Source organism: Sorghum bicolor, chromosome 3 (assembly GCF_000003195.3).
Source record: "Sorghum bicolor cultivar BTx623 chromosome 3, Sorghum_bicolor_NCBIv3, whole genome shotgun sequence".
In the NCBI taxonomy this organism is placed as follows: Eukaryota; Viridiplantae; Streptophyta; class Magnoliopsida; order Poales; family Poaceae; genus Sorghum; species Sorghum bicolor.
The window spans coordinates 16,230,741-16,252,321 of NC_012872.2; the positions used below are offsets into that span (position 1 = coordinate 16,230,741).

The window sequence follows — 21,581 nt, forward strand, 5'->3', positions numbered from 1 at the left end:
AATCCTCAGCGATGCAACTAAATCACATTTATATCAGCATAAGAATGTTAAACAAATGCTACAACAGAAAAAGAAAAGGCACAAACACGGCCATCCAGTACGAGTCACAATGAAATATCGCGACACAAAGGTTACTAGAACGTCAGAAATGTATCCATCAATGGTTCATGAGCATAAACAGCAAATATGGTTCAGAATATTATTTGGATGGATAAGCCAAGCCAAGGAAGCATAAACGGCTATAAGATGTGGGGAACTTGGCAAAGGGTCAATTCACAGTATCGCCAACAAAACGAAAGGGCAATCAGGGGCCTTTTGTTCCAACAGACCCAAAATTACCACAAACTTTGGATCTTGTTGAGCCACCAGTTCGGATGGTAAAGAAACAGAAAATGAGAAATCATATGTGGATTGCTTTATCGAAGGTTTGCAAGCAAGCCTCCTTGAGGGCTTCGCTCACTGTAGGGTGTGCGTGGCATGTTCGAGCAACGTCCTCACTGGATGCTCCATACTGCAAGGCGAGGACGGCTTCATGGATGATTTCACCAGCATTGGGTGCCATTATGTGCACACCCAGAATCTTGTCAGTTTCCTTCTCTGCGATCACCTTAACTACCCCTTCAGCGTCATCAATGGCCTTCGCACGGCTGTTAGCCAAAAGTGGAAACTTGCCCACTTGATAGGCAATTCCTAGATCCTTCACCTGCTCCTCAGTCTTGCCAACAGATGCAACTTCTGGATGCGTATAGACCACACCAGGAACTGTGTCATAGTCAACATGGCCTTCCTTTCCAGCAATGAACTCTACGCATGCGACACCATCCTCTTCAGCTTTATGGGCAAGCATGGGACCAGGGATGGCATCCCCAATTGCATAGACTCCCTTCACATTGGTCATGAAGCGCTTATCAACAAGGATCCTGCCAGCCTTGTCTGTCTCAACACCAAGAGTTTCAAGCCCAATCCCAGAAGTAAATGGGGTTCTGCCAGCAGAGACAAGGACAACATCTGCTTCAAGGATGGTCTGCTCACCACCAGCTGCAGGCTCAAGTGTCAGCTTTACGCCATCTCCACTGGTATCACACCCAACAACCTTTGTCTTGAGCATGAACTTGAACTTCTGTTTTTCTAGCATGCGTTGGAACTGCCTCCTGACCTCGCCATCCATTGATGGTACTATATCTGGTGCAAATTCAACAACAGTGACCTCTGAACCAAGGCGGTTCCAGACTGAACCCATCTCAAGGCCAATATAACCTGCTCCAATTACCACCAGTTTCTTCGGGATCTCTGACAAGCACAGTGCACCAGTAGATGAAACCACTTTCTTCTCATCAATTGTTATTCCTGGAAGTGATTTTACATCAGACCCAGTTGCAATTATTATGTTTTTGCCTTTGACAACAGTGCTACCACCATCAATCAAATCGACTGACACTTCTGAGGGGGATGACAATTTCCCAAAGCCCTTAACATAAGTCACCTTGTTCTTTTTAAAGAGCCCTTCAATTCCTTTTGTTAGCCCTGCCACAGCTTTGTCTTTCTGAGCCATCATGGCTGGGAGGTCCACTTCCAGATTTGAAAACTTAACTCCATGGTGTGCAAAAGAACTCATTGCTTCATGGTACATATGTGATGAATGCAAAAGAGCCTGAAATATGTAAAGTAAAGCATGGATAAAATCAGAAGTGTCCTAAATGAAAATGGTCCATAATGCCAAACAACTGAAGTAAACAATTCTCTAGGTGCAGTTATACAAGAACTATAAAAGGATGTATAAATCCAACATAAAATATGCTCGTCTCAAATCCAAAAGAAGAAAATGCACATCACTATGTTGATGATCCTAGGGAATACTACAATATAATCTTACATTCAAGTTATTGGATGGAAGCCCCTAAGCAAGAAATTTAGATCCCATGTAATCCACTTATACCATAAAAATGAAGAATGTCTCTGGATGATCTCATGAATACTATCGACTTACATATCTCTAAGGAGCATGTCTCCAATACAAAGATAAGATACTCAACACGTAGTCATGAACAGTACTGTACAGCAAGTAAAAAGTGAGGAACACAAAGCACTTCCATTTATGCTGCACTGCATAGTTAGCCAAGTTGACAAAATACACCCAGTCAGTTTTCCATGAAGATACCCACACCACACCCCAGTGAAGCAAATAAGGGTTTATTAAGACAGAAAATTTGTGAAAGAGTGAATAGGTTCTAAATTTAATAGTGCAACTCACTAGGGTGACCTGATGTACCCAAAATCACAAAGGTTTACAAAGTTTCCACGTCGATGGGATAGGAGAAACTCTACTTATGGAAGGTTTTTACAAGGTGGAGGCAAAAATGTTTCCACATTGCCTAGACGAGGAACATGGCTTTGAGCCTGTTTCATATGCCTATGGTAGTAAACAAACGAACCATAAAAATGAACCAAACTATGCTTTTATTAACAATTGGGCCCATGAAACATGGGAACCTGGTGGAATTCCAGATTGTATCTACAAGTCTCCAAGGGCCCTGAGCAAGCAATGGTATAGAAAGAAAAACAGAAACAAAGTAGTGATCTCTTGATCTCTGCCTTGGTCCTCACAGCCCATGGCCATATGGTGTGACAAAATGCTGCCAAAAGTTGCAACACAAAAAAGAAGTGTTCCACATAGTTTGTAACTAATTATATAAAAACATAACAGTTCTTTAACTGTAAAAAAATACTCCCTCCATACACATAAAAAGTCGTTTTGGACAAGGTTTGGGTCAAACATTGGGGATATAAATCATGAATAACTTTTAAGTTGTTGAGTTTGGAAATGTGAAAACCATATGAATAGATTTGTCTTGAAAAATACTTTCATAAAAATATATATATACCACTTTTTGATAAATATTTTTATAAAAACAAGGAGTCAAAGTTAGGCTTTGGAGACCGTGTCGTTGTCCTAAATGACTTTCTTTAGGGGTATGGACTATGGAGGGAGTCAATAGTGGAAAGTGCAACCAAAATGAAGTAACTTCAACGGTGTCCTATTGGCCATTGATTATTGGCACATCAAACAATTTCAAAATACTTGTTCATGACTGTGATGCACACAAAAACAATACTAGTAACTTCAATGGTGCTGTACTGCAAACAAACCAAATTTCAAAGAAACACAATTACACAAGCACTTTATAAAATATCTCGCATGCATGGTTTTTTAGATGTTGTGGCGTCCTATGGCGCTGGGGGTACGCCTGGATGCCTAGGCGATATGGCATAACTTAAAACCGTGTGGTGCCTGGGTACGCCTCAACGCCTAGGCAACGCCTCAAAAACCATGCTCGCACAAGATTCCAAATGGACAGCAGAGACAAACTGAACACTTCTAGACATAACAGGAGATCGGTTCATAATTAATACCAATACTTGATAGTAGATTTTGAACAAAAAGTCTAATGCTGTGAAACGAAACTGCTTCTGAAATACTAATAGCAGTGTAGAAAGCTCCCAGGATCACCAACTTAATCCACTGTAGAAACAAAGCTGAAGCACACGCCCAAGCAACAGCATCATGAATGGCCTGGCAGGTTAGGTTCACCACCATATGACCTATATGGCCTAGTGTACCCCCAAATCATCGGCGATTCTCAAACTCTCACAGATCTAACACCCCAAACCATACATCATCACGTAGCAACAAAGAGATTGGTGTAGCACAGCAATGGGGGTAGGTGAGGGAGACGGCGAACTAGGGCATCACCTTGGATGGGATGCATCCGACGTTGAGGCAGGTCCCGCCGAGGGTGCCCCTCTTCTCGATGCAGGTGGTCTTGAGCCCGAGCTGCGCGGCCTTGATCGCCGCCACGTACCCTCCGGGCCCGCCGCCCACCACGACCACGTCGCTCTCCTCGCCCGCCGCCGCGTACGCCCTCCAGGCGGACACGGCCGCCCCCGCCGCCGCCGCCTGCGGCCGCCGCAGCACGGCCTCCGCCGCCCGCCGCCTCGCCAGGATAGCGAGCGCCATCTCCCTCTCTCTCTCCGCGGGCGCTTCCTTGGTCCTCTCCCTCCCCGAAAAAGAGATCCGCGCTGGAAAGAGGGAGAGAGAGAGAGAGAGAGAGAGAGAAAGAGTCGAGAATCGAGATGGGAAGAAGAAAAAGGTGGGATGGAATGGAGGAGGAAGCAAAACGGGAAGCGCCTATCGCGTTGCGGCCTCGCCGGTGGGGCCCGATCAAATAGGGTTCACGCTCGCTCCAGACCGTACGATGAAGGGCTAGTCGCACTTCCAAATGAAAATATAGGCCTTGTTTACTTCCAAATTTTTTTACAAAATATGAATAGTGATACTTTCGTTTGTATTTGACAAATATTGTTCAACTAGCAAATATGCCCGTGCGTTGCAACGGGAGAAAAACATCAAATGACCATAGAAAGTGATGACGTAATGTTACATATCTATTTATATTTATCCTTTTTATAAAATTTAACTTCCATAATTTATTTTATTGATAACCATGACATCTATGGTATTAGATATTACAATAATATATAGCTTGGAGACATATTTATTTAATAATAATAATAATAGAAATATGCAAATCTTATCTTACTCTAGTATTATCTCTTAATATACTTTAGTATTATATTAAATCATGAGAAGTTTGTTGCTAGTTTTAGTTTTTTATTTAGATTATGATTCCTATAAAATATGATATATCAGTTAAATGTATATATATTATGAACACATAGGCTTATGAAGTGTTCATATGACGTAACAACACATCGTGCAAAGGTAGTGGAAACATCTTTTTTATATTTTTACATACTTAAATTGATTGTAAACTATTTAGCAAGCATAAATTTAGGTAAATTAGTAAATCGGTGAGATATACAGGAATGGTGCTAAAACTTTTACCACAAATCAAGCATGACATTAAATAGACTACCATAAAATTTTTATAATAATTGGAGCAAGATAACTATAATCTCAATTTTACACTAAAAAGCACAGGCAAACATCTCCAACAAAAAATATACTGAATTTTGTGATATTTTTTTGTTTACTATATAGATCTACATACGTGGAGCTGAACAAAATTTATTTTGTAATTTTTAGATATTTCTATGATTTTTTACGCATTTACCAATTTTCAACCGAATTAAAGAATAAAAGAAAAACAAATTAATATGACAGACATTTTGCATTTGTTTTTTATTTACTACATGGATCTACGTATGTGGAGCTGAACAAAATTTGTTTTGTAATTTTTACATTTTTCTATGAATTATTACGTATTCATTAATTTTCAGCCGAATTAAACTAATAGGATATAGGAGATTTTGTATTGGGAACCTTGAAAAAAATTCTATTTTCTTTTTCTGAGCGGACGGCAGAGGCCAAGGCTAGCGATCCTTCCGGCTTCCGGCGGCGACAGTAATAAAAGATTTTACATTGGGGACCCTAGAAAACATTCTATTTTCATTTTCTTTCTTACCAGCGTTATAAACGGACGGGCAACGGGGACAGGTCACGGACGCCGGAAGACGGAATGGAAGACGGACAGGAGCGACTGAAATTTTCTCTCTTTATATATAGGTAGGGTCAAAAGATTCGTCTCGTCAATTTCGATCAAACTGTTCAATTAGTTTTTATTTTCATCTATATTTAATACTCCATGCATGCGTCTAAAGATTCGATGTGACGGGGAATCTGAAAAATTTTGCAAAATTTTCTGGGAACTAAACAAGGCCATAATAACAATATTATGGTTGTGTTTGGGACTGCTCCACGTTTTTCAGCTCTGCTCCACGTTTTTTAGCCAAACGGTTTCAGCTCCACGCACTCAGTTCGAGAAAAAAGGGTGGAGTTGTGACAGCACCTAAAAAGGTACTCCACAAACTCCAGTTTTTGGTGGAGCTGCTCTACAGTGGAGTTTGTGGAGCAGTCCCAAACACCCCATATATATATAATTATAAGATTCGTACCAGTCTAACAAGCAAATTTATAGTAAATAAAAATATATTCCATGTATTTGTTGTATATCACAAATGCTAGTATTTCTTTTTAATTTTGATTAAAGTTTAAATTATTAACTCCTTGAAAAATAAGGATTATTATTTATTTGGATGAAGGGAGTATACCAGAACAAGAGAAAATGGAAAAGTTTTTCTTCTTATTCTCTAGAAATTTGAATTGAAGTTTATAATAAGACAAATAAGCTAATTTGCGTTTATGCAACCACCACCTAAGTTGCTATATATCAATTATCAAATTGTGTGGATTGGTCATATATGTCATTGACACGCGTGATTGATATAGACGAAAGATACACACCAGCCTAGCAGCCTTAGTCCCTAGAAAATGGGATTAGGTGGTTGAAAGTTGAAACTACGTGTAGAGAAATGGAACCGGTATAAGTATAATGTTTGCTGCCAAGTGTGACTTGACTATGAATTGTGATTTTCATTGATTATTATAGAGAAAAGTGTGGAATAGTTGTCAGTTTTTTGTGAAGATGTTCTGAACATATATATTGTTGGTCCTACCCACCAACCAGCTAGTGGTGTATTTTTAATTTTCAGTTGGGCGTTGTTGCAGCAACGGATACTTATGGCTTTCTGCATAGACGGAAAGCGAAGTTGCTGCTACGGTCCTTGTGAAACTAGAGGCACCACTGTCCTCACAAATCAATCCCTCTTCTTCACAACCATCCGAATCCAAAAGCTTCAATCATGTCTGAAGCATTTTGGTTGGGTTTCGATTCATAGTGACAGTTTTGCAGAGATAAAAAGCTCGACGAAAAAAAAATGCTTAGGCCTTGTTTGGATGTTGTCGTATTTAACTCAATCCACATATGTGGATTGAGGTAGAATTTAGTTTAAGTTACACTCCAACCCACCCCAACACATGTGGATTGATGTGAATCCAACTACATCCAAACAAGCCCTTATGTGGACTCTTAAAGTCCCTACTACATTACTAACACAACAGTACAAAATAAAAATGCCATTTGCTACGCACGTCAGGTTGGCTATTGATTCCGAGTCTTCAGCACGGCAACATCAACAGCATTGTGGAAACTCTCTCAAACATGTCCTACAACACTCTTTTACAACATCCATCCAAGTACATGGATTAACATTTTCCACCAAAAAACCAAGAACATGGACACACAACACAAAAGTGATAACCCAATGTTACAGCTTTTTTGTGCATTCCCAACAATTTTCCACCCAGCGTCAAAATCTTAGCCAATGTTCTGTTCAAAATGTAGGCTAACCTATCCATTCCTCTCGCTCCTACTTGCAATTTGGATGCTATTCACAGCATACAGCTTGATATTCCGTCTTCAGCTTCTCCCACAGACACATCATAAGCCTAGGGGTCTGGTAGTGCGCAAGGACATAGTCAGCGTCGCATCCTTCATTGTAGAACCGGTCATCAGTCACAATGTTTACTTGCTGCCCACTGTTCTTGTACTGTTGGATCCAAATCCCCATTGCCACGTCTTCAAGTTTGAATAGCTAAGACAGCAGCAAGATCAATCCAGTGTTGCATCAATATAATGCTTAACAAATAACACTATGAGAAACCTGTGAACATGTTGCTGGTTCATTTCCTACCTGAAGAGTCAGTTCCTGGTGGCCTCGGACTACAAACTTAGCGATGTCACGTGAGATTATATATCCAGGACCATGAGCCCATGGCGGGTACATGTCGAAAGGCCATTCCTGTATTTCTCATGGGTGAGAAAAGCAATTGAAACAAACAACTCCATGCAGGATAAATGGAGTAAGCATTACCTTCCGACTGATAAACCATTTGCTATCCTTATCTCTGTGGGGGGAAGACTGGAAAGAAATAAGGCCATAAAGAAGGCCATCGGAACTGCTCTTCTTCAGGCTCGAGATCACTTCATCGATCCTAACAAAAGCATCGTCATCCGTTTTCATGATGTACTTTGCAGGAACAATTTTTGTCTGTAAAATAGCAATAGACATAAAGAAGGCTATGTTAAATTTTTAATAGGATTTGCATACATTTATCCTAGTTCTGCTGATATATGGAATTTAGAAAAGGTGCTAAATGCCAACATTTATTTTAGTTCGGTATAGGGAGTTTTGAAAGGTGCTAAATCAATACAACACCATGTATAAACTGATAACAAACAGATAAAAATCCGATACAAACTAAATTCCAACATTTTTTTTCCTGTTGATCAAGTAGCAAGGCAGCAATAGCTTGTGGAGTTGTCTCAACCTTTTCATTTCATTTTTTGTCAAAATGTTTAACTACACAAAAATGGTGAAAATTACAAGTTATACTATGCCTCAAATATTCCATCTGATTAGTACATAGAGTTTTGTTCCCAAAAAAAAAATAGCACATAGAGTAGGCTGAATTTATAGTATCTAGTAAAAACAACAAATCTGCAATAATATAGATAGAGTTTATACTTTATGGAAAACTCTTGGTACCAAAATATTAACAGTTTTTAAAGGATCTTGTGCGCCAGGAAAAAAAAAGCATTAGGAATTCAAGGGGCTGGAAAATTCCAACATTTAAGTAGTTTGTGTGTTGCATTCGAAAAAAATCCAGCGTTGCAATTTGTTAATACCTATATCTATATCTATGTTTTTAACTGTTCTTCTTTAAAGGGTAACATATGATACAGATGAACCAAGAAATCTGATAACAAATGAGTATTGGAGCACGGAAACAAATCCACCACTAGTTTTAACAGACTACTAAATTGATTGCACCCAAAGCTGTAATATACTGATATTGCAAAACTATAGCTCAGATAAAGCTACAAGTCTTAAACTCTTAATAACACAATTAAGTGGGTAAGAACTTACTGAATCAAAATTTTACCATCTGTGTTAGAATTAGGGTTTCATTAATGGGCTTACCCTAAACCAGGGTGGCCATATAATTATGGATACATGGGCCTCATGGGCCTAGCCTCATGGGCCTCATACACATATACTCTAACATCCCCCCGCAGTCTGAACTACCGTCGCAGCGGAGTTTACAGACTGGACACGAAAGAAAAGAAGTACAACACACGAGCCCCCCCACAGACACAACTAGCCACTGGTGATGTTGAGGCTGGTGCGGAACTCGGTGAAGGTCGAGGACGGGAGACCCTTGGTGAAGATGTCGGCGAACTGGGAGGTGGTCGGGACGTGGAGGACCCGAACATCGCCGACAGCGACCCGGTCCCGGACGAAGTGTAGATCAATCTCCACGTGCTTGGTCCTCTGGTGCTGCACAGGGTTGGTGGAGAGGTACACCGCACTGACGTTGTCGCAGTAGACCAGTGCGCTCCGGGAGAGAGGGCTGTGGAGCTCGGCGAGGAGCTGACGGAGCCAGGAAGCCTCGGCCACGCCGTTGGCGACAGCACGGTACTCCGCCTCGGCACTGGAGCGGGAGACGACCGGCTGGCGCTTGGACGACCAAGACACCAGGTTGCCGCCTAAGAAGACGGCGTAGCCAGAGGTGGAGCGGCGGGTGTCCGGGCACCCGGCCCAGTCGGCGTCGGTGTAGACGACGAGCTCGGTGGAGGGCGACCGTCGGTGAAGGAGAAGACCGAGGTCGACTGTGCCGCGGAGGTACCGTAGGATCCGCTTGAGAGCGGTGAGGTGTGGCTCCCTGGGATCATGCATATGAAGGCAGATCTGCTGAACTGCATAGGTGATATCCGGCCGGGTGAAGGTGAGGTACTGAAGTGCCCCGGCAAGACTCCGATATGCAGTAGGATCTGTCACTGGTATACCCTCAGCCTCTGAGATCTTGCCCTGTGTGTCAACTGGAGTGGAGCAGGGCTTGCAGTCAGTCATCCCAGCTCTCTCCAGGATATCAAGAGTGTACTGCCGCTGGTGAAGGAGTAATCCAGCAGGGTGAGGCTGAACAGTGACCCCGAGGAAGTGATGTAGAGCACCCAGATCCTTCATGGCAAACTCCTGCTGAAGAGAGGCGATGATCCGCCGAAGGAGTGACTCAGTGGAGGCTGTGAGGACAATGTCATCAACATAGAGCAGCAGATAAGCAGTCTGAGTCCCATGGTGATAGATGAACAGAGAGGTATCTGACTTGGCCTCCACAAACCCCAGAGTCCGTAGAAAAGCAGCAAACCGATGGTTCCACGCCCGGGGGGCCTGCTTGAGGCCGTAGAGAGACTTGTTGAGCCGACACACCATGTCAGGACAAGCAGAGTCAACAAATCCCGCCGGCTGACTGCAGTAGACTGTCTCAGTAAGAACGCCATGCAGGAAGGCATTCTTGACGTCCAGCTGATGCACGGGCCATCCGCGCGTGAGAGCCAGTGAGAGCACCGTGCGGACGGTGGCCGGCTTCACCACCGGGCTGAAGGTCTCGTCGTAGTCGACACCGGGCCGCTGAGTGAAGCCCCGGAGAACCCAGCGAGCCTTGTACCGCTCAAGGGTGCCGTCAGCCCGGCGCTTGTGGGTCCAAATCCACTTGCCGGTGACGATGTTGGAGCCCGGCGGTCGTGGCACCAGATCCCATGTCTGGTTGGCGAGGAGGGCCGCGTACTCCTCTTCCATCGCGCGGCGCCAGTGAGGGTCCAGCAAGGCCTCGCGCACGGAAGAGGGTACCGGTGAGACCTGCGAGTCCCCGGGCATCGCCGCAAGAGCCCGGGGCTGCAGGGTCCCAGCCGCGTGTCGCGTCACCATCGGGTGAACATGACGCGGGTGTCGGTGAAGGAGCGGTGGGTGGTACACCGGCGTCGCGGCCCGAGTAGCTGGATGCCGCGGCGGCGGGGTCGGTGTCGCCGGCGGAGAAGACGTCGCCGGTGGCGCAGGTGACCCCGGCGGAGAGGGGGCCACCGGCGCCGCCGGAGGCAGCGGCGCCAGCCGGGCACGTCGCTGGTAGACGCGCACCGGCTGGGCGTAACGTGCCGGTGGTGGGGCCGGAGTCGGAGACGCCGGCCCGGGGCCCACGTCGGGAGCACGTCGCTGGTAGACACGCACCGGCTGGGCGAAGCGTACCGGTGGCGAAGGTGCCGACCCGGGACCCGCGTCAGGCGCAGGGGCCGGGCCGGAAGGTGGCACCTCGGGACCCGGGCAGGGTAGAGGCCCCGAGGTGTCACGGGCGACAGGCGACGTAGCAGTACCTGCAGGAAACACCGGAAACGGTGGCTGGACCACCGGGTCAGTAGGAAACACAGAGGAGAGGTCATGCTCCGAGGTGGAAGCAGGAGTGACAGTGGTGGAAAAGGGGAAGATCGACTCGTCGAACACCACATGGCGAGATATGAGGACTCGACGAGAGGTAAGGTCGTAGCATCGGTACCCCTTGTGATCCGGGGAGTACCCAAGGAAGACACAGAGAGTCGAACGGGGTGCCAGCTTATGAGGAGCGGTGGCGGTGGTGTTGGGATAACACGCACACCCAAAGACTCGAAGGTGATCATAGCGAGGAGGGGTACCAAAGAGAGCGTGGTGAGGTGTGGGAGCTGGACAAGCAGCGGAAGGAAGGCGGTTAAGGAGGTAAGTGGAGGTGTGCAAGCTCTCGGCCCAGAAGCGAGCAGGAAGAGAGGCCTGGAGCAGGAGAGTGCGCACGGTGTCGTTGGTGGTGCGAATCATGCGCTCAGCCTTGCCGTTTTGAGAGGATGTATACGGGCAAGACATGCGCAACTGGACACCGTGAGAGAGAAAGAAGGCACGGGAGGCGGAGTTGTCGAACTCCCGACCATTGTCACACTGGATAGCCTTGATAGGGAGGCCAAACTGAGTGGACACCCAAGCGAAAAAGTGGACAAGCGCGGGGAAAGCATCAGACTTTGCACGTAAAGGAAAAGTCCAGGAATAATGAGAATACTCATCCACCACCACAAGATAGTACTTGTATCCAGAAATACTGATGACAGGAGAGGTCCATAAGTCACAATGTACAAGGTCAAAAATGCGGGCCGCATGAGAAGAAGAACTAGAAAAAGGAAGACGAACATGTCGGCCCAGTTGGCACGCATGACACAAATGCTCATCGTGAGCCCGAGTACATCGAATATCGGAACTACGACTAAGCTGCATCAAAGCATCACGTCCAGGATGGCCGAGACGCCGGTGCCAAGTAGTGGAGGTGGTGGTGGCGAAGGCAGCTGACAAAACCGGCGAAGGAGGCGAGGCAGATGCCGGAAAGCGAAGAGTGTAAAGGGGCCCCGTGCTGTCACATCGGAGCAGAGGACGCCGGGAAGCCAAATCCTTCACAGTAAGACCAGAAGAGTCAAACTCGACAGAACAAGAATTGTCAGCTGTAAAACGACGAATAGAAAGAAGATTGTGAACCATAGAAGGAGCAACAAGAACATCAGGAAGACGAAAGGAACCATGGGGGCCGGCAGCACCCACAGAGGTGACAGGAAGACAAGACCCATTAGCGACCATAATGGACGAAGGGAGAGATGGAGAAGGAGGGCGAACAGAAGAAAGTATACCGGGGTTAGGAGTGGTGTGGTAAGTAGCCCCAGAGTCGGCGACCCACTCCGGCCCGACTGGGGGTGTCAGGGCCATGGTGCTGAAGGAGTGCGCCAAGGCCGCCTGGTCCCAGCCAGCAGACCCGGGCAAGGTCGCCGGTGGAGTAGCCCACGAGTGCGCGGGGAACGGGGCCGCCCACGGGGTCACTGAGGGGAACCCCGGGGGAGCACCCGCAAGCATGGCCGCCGGCGGGCGAGGCTCGCCACCGGAAGCCTGGAACGGCCACATGGAGATGCGCCCTGACCATGGGTTGTTGTAGGATGGCCAGGGTGCACCCCGTGGAGGTGGCGGCGTCGTCGTGTTGCCCCCACGACCTGCTCCACGTCCCCCACCACGACGACGGCGGCCGCCCCGACCCCCCCCACCCCCGCTCGGCCCGGGGGGAAGGGGACCAAGAAGAGACGACTGTGGTGGGGTGGCGGGACGGGGCGGAGTGGCAGCGAGAGCAGTCGAGGAGGAGGACGAGGACCCCGAAGCGGAGGTGGACCCAGGCTGTAGGCCCTGAGTAAGCTCCTCCATGACAAGGTCGTCACGGACCTGCAGGAAGGTGGGGAAGGGCCGCTGCCTGGTGATCCACGTCCGGAGGTAGGAGTACCGGTCACTGAGCCCGCGGAGAACGTTGAGGACCAAGATGCGGTCCTCCACGGGCCAGCCGAGGTCGCCGAGGGAGTCCGCCATACCCTTCATCTGGCGGCAGTACTCGCTGACGGAGAGGTCTCCCTGGACGAAGGTGCGGAAGCTCGCGTCGAGCCGCAGAGCCCGGGCTTCGGCGTTGCCCAGGAACTGGCCCTCGAGCGCCAGCCAGGCCCCGCGAGCGCTCGGGGTGTTGCGGACGAGGTCGTGGAGATCCAGGGAGATCGTCCCCAGAATCCAGGAGAGGACGACGCTGTCGAGGCGAAGCCACGAGGGGGTCGGGACCGCCCCCGCGGCGTCGAGGAGGACGTGGTCGTCGAGGGCGTAGCGGCGAAGGGTGAGGAGGACCAAGTCCCTCCAGCGAGCGTAGGAGGGCGACTCGGGCTCGAGGACGACCGGGACGAGGAGGCGTATGTTCTGGACGCCCCCTGCCTGGTAGTGGAGCTGCACCACGTGGGGGTCGGTCGGATCGTGCCAGACGACCGGAGCTGATGCCGAGGACGTGGTCCCGACGTCAGGCGAGGCCGGAAGGCCGAGGAACTGCTCCGCGTCGGCAATCTGGCGGGCCAAGGCGTCGGCCGCGTCACGCTCGCGCTCCCAAGCGAGAGCGGCCTCACGCACGCGGGCCCGGCCCTCCGCAGCTGCAGCACGAGCAGTGGCGAGAGCGGCGAGGAGGGTGGAGTCCGGACGATGCATCACGGGCGGCGGAGGCGGTGCAGGGAAGGGAGCCGTGCCCACGGCAGGAAGCCCCCTGGACAGGGCGCCCCCGGCTGTGAGGAGTGTCCTGGGCAGAGTCTCCATGTCCAGGGGCATGCCAAGCCCTGCAGCAATGGCGGCAGCAGCTCCCCGGGCGTAGGCTGCTGCGCTCGAGCCGTCGTCTGCTGCAGGCGCGCGCTCCCCTCGCGCCGCACGCGCTGCAGCCGCGAGCGCTGCCGTGTCCGCGAGCGCTGGAGCATCCGGGCGCACGTCTGCGTCCGCGCGTGCTGCGTCCGCGCCCGCGCGCGCCTCTGCCGCCGCACGCGCCGCTGCGTCCGCGCCCGCGCGCGCCTCTGCCGCCGCACGCGCCGCGGCTTCCGCGGCAGCCGCCGGCTCCGCGCTCGCGACGGCCGCCAGGAGGAGAGGAGGGCGGGTCGCGGCCGGCAGGGGAGGTCGGGCGGCGGCGGCGGCGGCTTGGGCCCAAGTCGGGTAGGGCAGCGCCGGGAATTGCTGGAAATAGGGAGGAGGAGGAGAGGGAGGAGGGTCCCGGCCTGCCATGGCGGCGGCGGCGGCGCCCAGGCAGCTGGCCGGCCGGCGGCGGCGGCTGCTGGCCTGGAGGCGGCTGGGAAGGGGAGGAGGAGGAAAACCTAGGCTGATACCATGTTAGAATTAGGGTTTCATTAATGGGCTTACCCTAAACCAGGGTGGCCATATAATTATGGATACATGGGCCTCATGGGCCTAGCCTCATGGGCCTCATACACATATACTCTAACAATCTGAATCATCCTCAAGCAGTGGTTTCCTAAACAGTAAACACTAAACAGTCGGGCACCTACTGTTTAGCCATTATTCAGACGAAATGGACATTTAAAGGGATAAAACAGCCATTTAAACACGGCAAACGGTTGATTAAACAGAAATGGTGTACAAGGTTTAGAGTTTAGACAGTGTTTAAATGGGCTAAACAACCATTTAGGAAACAGTGTCCTCAAGTCAGATTACTGAAACAAAAATATAATAAAGTTTTCCACAAATAAAGGGTCAGCTGTAACTTTAAAATCATGCAAATAAAATGTCGCAACTCAATGAATGCTTTCAAGATAATGTTGTGTTCATTGAATTGTGGCGTCAAGCTTCGTGGCAAATGGTCAAGCAATACTGTAAAGGCTTCAATTGAATAGTAATTTTCGCCGCTTGGAGGGTTATGGAAGCACAGGAATGCATGCATCTTCGAGGGGGGGCTCTCCTAATTTCAAGGTCATTATGCAAGATTTAAAGGATGAGGCCAAGTTATGGTGTAGGGCAGGACTAAAGGCCTCAGTAGCATCTGCCATAGATGAACATGTATAGGTAGCTGGTCATTTTATTTGGTTTCATTGGCTAGAGCCTTGTACTGGAACATGCCCTTATGGGCATGTATGAGTCTTCTTAGACTCCCTCTCTTCTTAATATGATGATGTGAGCTCTCCTACGCATTTGAGAAAAAAATGCTTTCAAGATAAGGTGAAATAGTTTTTATCACTAAAAAAACTCACTATCCACTTATAGTGGTGAGATGATTCAAACTCCAAAGAGTCAAAACTAAAGAAGTTTTCATGAGGTGAAAGCCTGAAAAAGAAAACATACCCCAAAAATGCAAATTGATATGGTCTTCAAAGTGATCAAAGTATAGTAGTCAACAAAGGGCATCAACTGGATATCACCATATAATTGAGCTTCTCTCCATAACTCCATATTGACATGCTCATTCTTATGCTGCATTTTAGGCATAAAGATAGATGATGTGAGTACAGTATATCACATCAAGAATAACTGAATACTGAAAGTAGATCAGAAAACAATCTCAGTTATATGCAAGGAGAGAAGGTATACATTTCAAGAATACAAAATGGGCATGACTCATGTCATCAAGAGTATTTGTAATGCATGCAGATGTGCTCGCATACTTTGGAGCTAGATTAGAGGTAGTGCACCTGACAGATGCAAAATGGAGGTATAGTATATGTTCTTTCAATTTATCCTCTGTGAGTTCTTTTTTTGTAGAAGTTTCATCTTATGCACCAATCTTTACAAATTCAATTAGTCTTACAAACAAGTCCGATTAAGGAAGAAAGAAGAGCTATCATATTGACAATATTCAATTCTCTTCAGGAATTTTGACTTTTTTATGCAAAGGCTACATAACACTCTAAGATGTAAGAGGCTGCAAGGGATGAAAACAGATTCCCAATCTATTTCATCTCCGTCCTCCTTTTCTTTACCCCTTTCCAAAAGTAGTATCAGTTCTTAACTATTTATATAACCTTGAAATGCATGAGCGAAGCATTCCTTAGTCCACAAACAAAATATAGGTAAAAAAAGAACAGGTTGCGACATTATGTTCTCTATTTCTATTCTAAACATGGGACTCACTTCCAAACCAGTCCCTGTTCAGAGGAGTTGCTGCTAGGCTCTTACATGCTGAAGCTAGTCGGAAAATAGGGAAATAATTTGGCTATGAAGATGCAAGAATATGCAAGTGGTACTTTACCGATACAGTAGGGTGTCTCAACCAAAAAGAAACTGGTTCAAAAGACAGAAATAGAAACATTGTAATGTACTTGAGGCAAATAAAGTGGACTTACAAGACCAGTGAAAAATCGGACTACTACATCGCCTGAGCGAACAGCCTCATATTGCATCCATGTTCGCCTCAAAGCCATCCGCCGCTTGAAGTTGTTTCCAGTAGAGAAAACACCAACCAACAGAAAAGTTCGCTTCTTTGGCAGAGGTGGGGCCTTCAAAACCGCAACACTAGCCATGTCTATATCTTCTGAAACTGGTAACCCATTAGCCAAGAATGACAAGAGCTCCAAATCACCAGAAACCTTGACTTCTGCTACCAACCATGGCTCCGACCTCTATAAAAAACCTAATAGCTTTCACAATTATGTAATACTCAATTACTCAAAAAAAAGTGAAGTATGCACTCTTATTGTTTTGTAAAAGTTCACCTCTCTATAGGCAAATGATGTCTCATGCCGCCCATTTACAGTCATATGGAACCCCTCTACACCAGCCCACAGTATTACTGTAAAAGGCTCTCTTTCAACAATTGAGAAACTGCCACTTAACTGACCATGTCCTTTTGAACTCTGCCAATCTTCAGGTTGGTTCCCAGTAACATTTACCACAGTATTGTTATTCTCCTGGACGATCCTCTCACCCACTTTCTCATTGCAACGAACAAGGCCATCCACTGGACTGGTCAAACTCAGAAGATAGAATGTCTTTTATCAGTAATAGTTGAGACTATAAATAAAACAAGATGTGTTTAGGAACAATTTAGTTGTCAACAGTAAGATGCTAAAGAACATGATAAAGGATACTGGAACAAAAGCATAAGATCAATCAGTTACTGAAAAATGGAGAACATTGTAAATGGATTTTGCAGGCAGTAGTTGGCATAACTAGGACTATCTAATTAACACATCAAAGTTTGAATTGCAAATATTTTTTAAGGAACTCATTTATATAAAAATACTAACAAGCACCATTGAATCCCAATAAAAGTATAAATTCTTCATGAATGCTATTTTTTTATAAATACACCAAAAAACAAGAAACACCAAAAATTTGCAGTTCACTGCTTCATGTCCAGTTTTGCAACATTCCCCTAGGACTACAGTAGACGTTTGTAACAGTTAACAGCTCACCATGTTAGTTGACTGCCATTAGGAGCTAATCATGATTTTTACTTTGCCATGGGATACCACCTGCTTGCAATGGACCTAGCACATGGAGAATCTAACAACTTCTTTTTCTTGGTCACAGTAGCATATGCATGTTATTATAGTGATCTACACAGCATTACTCATAAGTGTCACATCACATTACTCATCAAAAGTGAGTGTTAACTGTACTCTGTAGCTAATCATAATAACAAAAGCCATCCTCAATGGAGGATGGTATCAGCAAACAGGTCCACATTATCACCTAGTGTAGTTGATGTTTAATCACTAACAGATGTGCCTTAAGTAAGTTTATGTTAGAAGAGTCAAGGACCTATTGGGCCTTAGCCCATTAGGGTTAATTAGTCGCTTGCTTAGGGGTCAAGTAAGTCTTGCTTGTAAGTCAAGTAAACCTCTCTATATAAAGAGAGAAGATATATCAATCTAATCAAGCAAGAGATTAGAAGGAAATCCCTTCTCTCTTGCCGGCCGTGGGCAGAGCCCCGCGGCCGGCGTTCCTAGCGCCCAAAACCCTAGCCTCCTCTCTTGCTCTCACAGCCGCCTTCCTGTGAACAGTACCCGCGGGCACTGTAGCGCGGGTACTGTTCACGCCATCAGCCGCCGCTCCTTCGATCCCAATCCATCTTCCTCGATCCCCAGCAGCCACATAACATCTGGTATCAGAATTCATGGCTTCTTCCGGGACCACAGCACCTGGCGTTCCGCCCTCCACAAGCGCCCCGCCTGGCGCCGGCGCGGTCGTGACAACCTCCGCCGGCGCCCTGATCACTGCCACCACGCCGCCGCCGGCTGCGTCCTCCACACCGCCAGCCCCAATGCTGGCCATCCCTTCCGACGCGCTTACGGCCTTCACCAGCGCCATCCAGGGCCTCCAGAACCAGATGGCCCTCATGAGCTTCCAGATGGGCGATCTGGCCACGCATGTGTCGGCCCTGGACGGTCGGGATCTGCCTACAGCCGCGCAGTTCCCACAGCTGCTGATGTCAAGCGCGGGTCATCTTCCCTCGCTGCAGGCACCGTCCTTACCGCTGGGCGTGCATCCATCTGCCCCGGTTCCCATCCAGCAGCCATGGATGCTGGTGCACACGATGGCAAGCACCCCGGCGGCCACGACAACGGTTGCTCCAACACCCTCCACCAGCGCTGTTGTCCTCCCCGGTGTATCAACCATCCAGCATCCATTCACCGATGGGATCTTCTATAGGGGTGCCAGCTTCCAGCAGGTCCGAGATGAGGGCGAGATGCTGCAGCAGACCGAGCAGCCGATGGCGACGGAGCTGACAGGGAAGATGCTTCGCTGCCAGGTGTCGGCGGCAGTGCAGCTGCAAGCTGCTGTGCGTGGCCTCCTTGCACGTCGGCGGGTGCAGAAGATGCGCGATCTGCCGCTGATTCAGCCCTGCACCTATTTGCAGCTCCACCATGTGGAGGACTGCGATCTCATCCGCTGCGTCGGGGATTTTCAGAATGTGGTTCCGCCCACAGGCAGTGTGCATGCTATTTTTCCCGCGGGTGGTGGACTCAAAGTCTTCGGCGTCGGCAGTTGGAAGCCCTATGCTCTTCTATGTGCGGTGCAGACCAGCAGCCGTCCAGCAAGGAGAAGGCATGGTGTCATCGGTGGGAGCGCACTGCCTAGCGCCGCCAGATTCCGCCACCGACCACCGCGAGGGCACCTTCGCTGGTCCTTGTTGCGACCACTTCCTGGAGGCCACACACAAGCACATCTTTCATCCAGATGGTCTCCATGGGATCCAGGTGGATGGTGTCCGCCTTATGTGCAGGGGTTAAAATTATTTCTAGTTGAGAATAATAAAACAAGCCGAGATGTAAAAGGCTTGTTTTTAGGTGTTATGTTTGTGTCTTGCGGAGTCATTCTTAGTGTCGTCGTTAAGTTGCAGCTCGAGGACGAGCTGCACGTCCAGGTGGGGTGTAGTGTTAGAAGAGTCAAGGACCTATTGGGCCTTAGCCCATTAGGGTTAATTAGTCGCTTGCTTAGGGGTCAAGTAAGTCTTGCTTGTAAGTCAAGTAAACCTCTCTATATAAAGAGAGGAGATATATCAATCTAATCAAGCAAGAGATTAGAAGGAAATCCCTTCTCTCTTGCCGGCCGTGGGCAGAGCCCCGCGGCCGGCGTTCCTAGCGCCCAAAACCCTGGCCTCCTCTCTTGCTCTCACAGCCACCTTCCTGTGAACAGTACCCGCGGGCACTGTAGCGCGGGTAGCAGCCGCCGCTCCTTCGATCCCAATCCATCTTCCTCGATCCCCAGCAGCCACATAACAGTTTACCTATTTTTTCATTCATCAAATGATTTGCAATATAAGTATCTCAATCACACCAGAAACATTCTTAATTCAAAAATAAAGCCATGAGCCCATGACTATCTTCACTGGCTCCACAAAGGAAACACCCCCACACTCGTATACTCTCTGCATCTCTCATGGGCTGCAATTTGCATATTTATAAATCTTTTATTGATTATAGCAGTTGGCTATGAGTCTATGATTCATACACTGTAGACACAAATTAGTTTCTTATTGCTTGGACCTTTTGAAGAAAGAAGTTCTGAAGTACTCCCTCCATTCCAAATTATAAGACGTTTTCACTTTTCTAGGTACATTACTTTAACTATGTATCCACCAAACATAGCGTATATCTAAGTGCATAGCAAAATCTATGAATCTAGGAAAGCCAAAATGTCTTATATAATTTGGCATGGAGGGAGTAAAAATCAGTGCTCAAATGCGCCCGAGTTTTTTAGTTTACTTCCATGAGACATTTAAGCTATGCAGACCCTTAAACCCTGAAGCAGACCATCTAAATCCTGAACCAAGTACTAACCATAACATAGTGATAGGAATCAAAGAGTCAATCAGGAAATGGGGAAACTACTGCTTGTCAGACAATTATGGCTACTTTCCTTCTGGTGAAAACACTACATCGCATATTCTTTCACATCAAGCATGTGACAGTCACTAAGCTGAGATTGAGACACATCAGTACCTTGCATTCTACTAGTAAGCATACAAGCAGTACAGGCACAATAAGCAAGTAAAAAGACTTATCCTAGATAAAACGAACTAGTATATTTGCAATCCTTCCACCAGACATGCAGATCAAAGTGAAGTAAGACAGTTAACCTTCGCTGCAAGCTGCTATTGCTGCTGCCGACATCACCAACAAGCGGGCACCGCTCCCATTCCCCCCACCCCTCCTCTGGCGTCCAGGAATTCTGCTCCACCACCATTCCCGCGGCTCTCAGGCTCACATTGACGTGCAGCACAACCTCGCCGCTCGCACCCAGCATCTCCACCCAGAACTTGGCCGCCCCCTCCCTGGGAACCCCGACCACCGTCACTGCCGCGCCCTCCGCGAGCCCGCAGGGGAGTCTGGCACGTCCTCCGCGCAGATCCCCTCCCACGGACGACGAGCAGCGAGGTCCTTGGGGACGCCCCTCCTCCTCGCTTGCCGCGGCGGCGGCGACAGCCAGGGTGAGGTTCCGCCATGCTTCGGCTGCCTCGAGGACGCCTGCAGCGGTTCCCGGGAGCGCGTCGGAGCGGCAGAGGAGCGGGCGGAGGAGGCCCCAGGAGAGCTGGGCAGTGGAGTTGGGAGCGGGAGGGTAGAGGTCAGAAAGGCCAGGGAGCGCGGGGAGGAGGTCGGCGATCGGGCCATTGGGTGCGGTGGTGGGGGGTGGAGTCGGGGAGGGCGACGGCGAGAGGAGGAAGAGCACGATGGCGAGTGTGAGGATGAAGAGCACGCCGGAGCATTTCCTCATCGCAGCGACCGCGGAACGGCGGAAGGCGGGTGCGGGCCTGCGGGGTGCGAGAAATTTCAATATTTAGGTCTGCCTCACAAGATTTGGATTCAATTCCTGTGCTTTTCAATATTTAGGACTGAGTACGCGAATTGTCTTAAAATTTAGGATTTAAATTATTTTATTTTATTTTTCTTTTTCTGAAATATTCTCTCCTCTCCCAGCCATCTGAAAGGACCAAACTACCCCTGACTCATTTTAGAATAGAAAGATTGGCTTCG

The 21,581-nt window shown here is 48.1% G+C and overlaps 2 protein-coding genes across 2 annotated transcripts; both read right to left on the bottom strand.

The window, feature by feature from the left end:
• On the bottom strand, window positions 70-4,187 carry LOC8086307 (dihydrolipoyl dehydrogenase 1, mitochondrial). The gene is made up of 2 exons (XM_002457724.2): window positions 3,752-4,187; window positions 70-1,651 (listed from the first exon to the last, which is right to left on the bottom strand). The coding sequence occupies exons 1-2, from the start codon at window positions 4,013-4,015 to the stop codon at window positions 401-403; spliced, it is 1,515 nt and encodes a 504-aa protein (XP_002457769.1). The 5' UTR covers window positions 4,016-4,187; the 3' UTR covers window positions 70-400.
• LOC8075299 (hydroxyproline O-galactosyltransferase GALT3) lies at window positions 6,978-21,368 on the bottom strand. The gene is made up of 7 exons (XM_002457725.2): window positions 20,687-21,368; window positions 16,815-17,064; window positions 16,446-16,721; window positions 15,448-15,576; window positions 7,792-7,968; window positions 7,612-7,719; window positions 6,978-7,512 (listed from the first exon to the last, which is right to left on the bottom strand). The coding sequence occupies exons 1-7, from the start codon at window positions 21,319-21,321 to the stop codon at window positions 7,306-7,308; spliced, it is 1,782 nt and encodes a 593-aa protein (XP_002457770.1). The 5' UTR covers window positions 21,322-21,368; the 3' UTR covers window positions 6,978-7,305.

Coding starts and splice junctions, on each gene's coding strand:
- LOC8075299 (XM_002457725.2), bottom strand. CDS start 21,321: ATGAGGAAATGCTCCGGCGTGCTCTTCATCCTCACACTCGCCATCGTG. Junction 17,065..20,686: donor AATAGCAGCTTGCAGCGAAG/GTTAACTGTCTT, acceptor GAGTTTGACCAG/TCCAGTGGATGGCCTTGTTC. Junction 15,577..16,445: donor TCCGATTTTTCACTGGTCTT/GTAAGTCCACTT, acceptor CCTAAAATGCAG/CATAAGAATGAGCATGTCAA.
- LOC8086307 (XM_002457724.2), bottom strand. CDS start 4,015: ATGGCGCTCGCTATCCTGGCGAGGCGGCGGGCGGCGGAGGCCGTGCTG. Junction 1,652..3,751: donor TCGGATGCATCCCATCCAAG/GTGATGCCCTAG, acceptor TACATATTTCAG/GCTCTTTTGCATTCATCACA.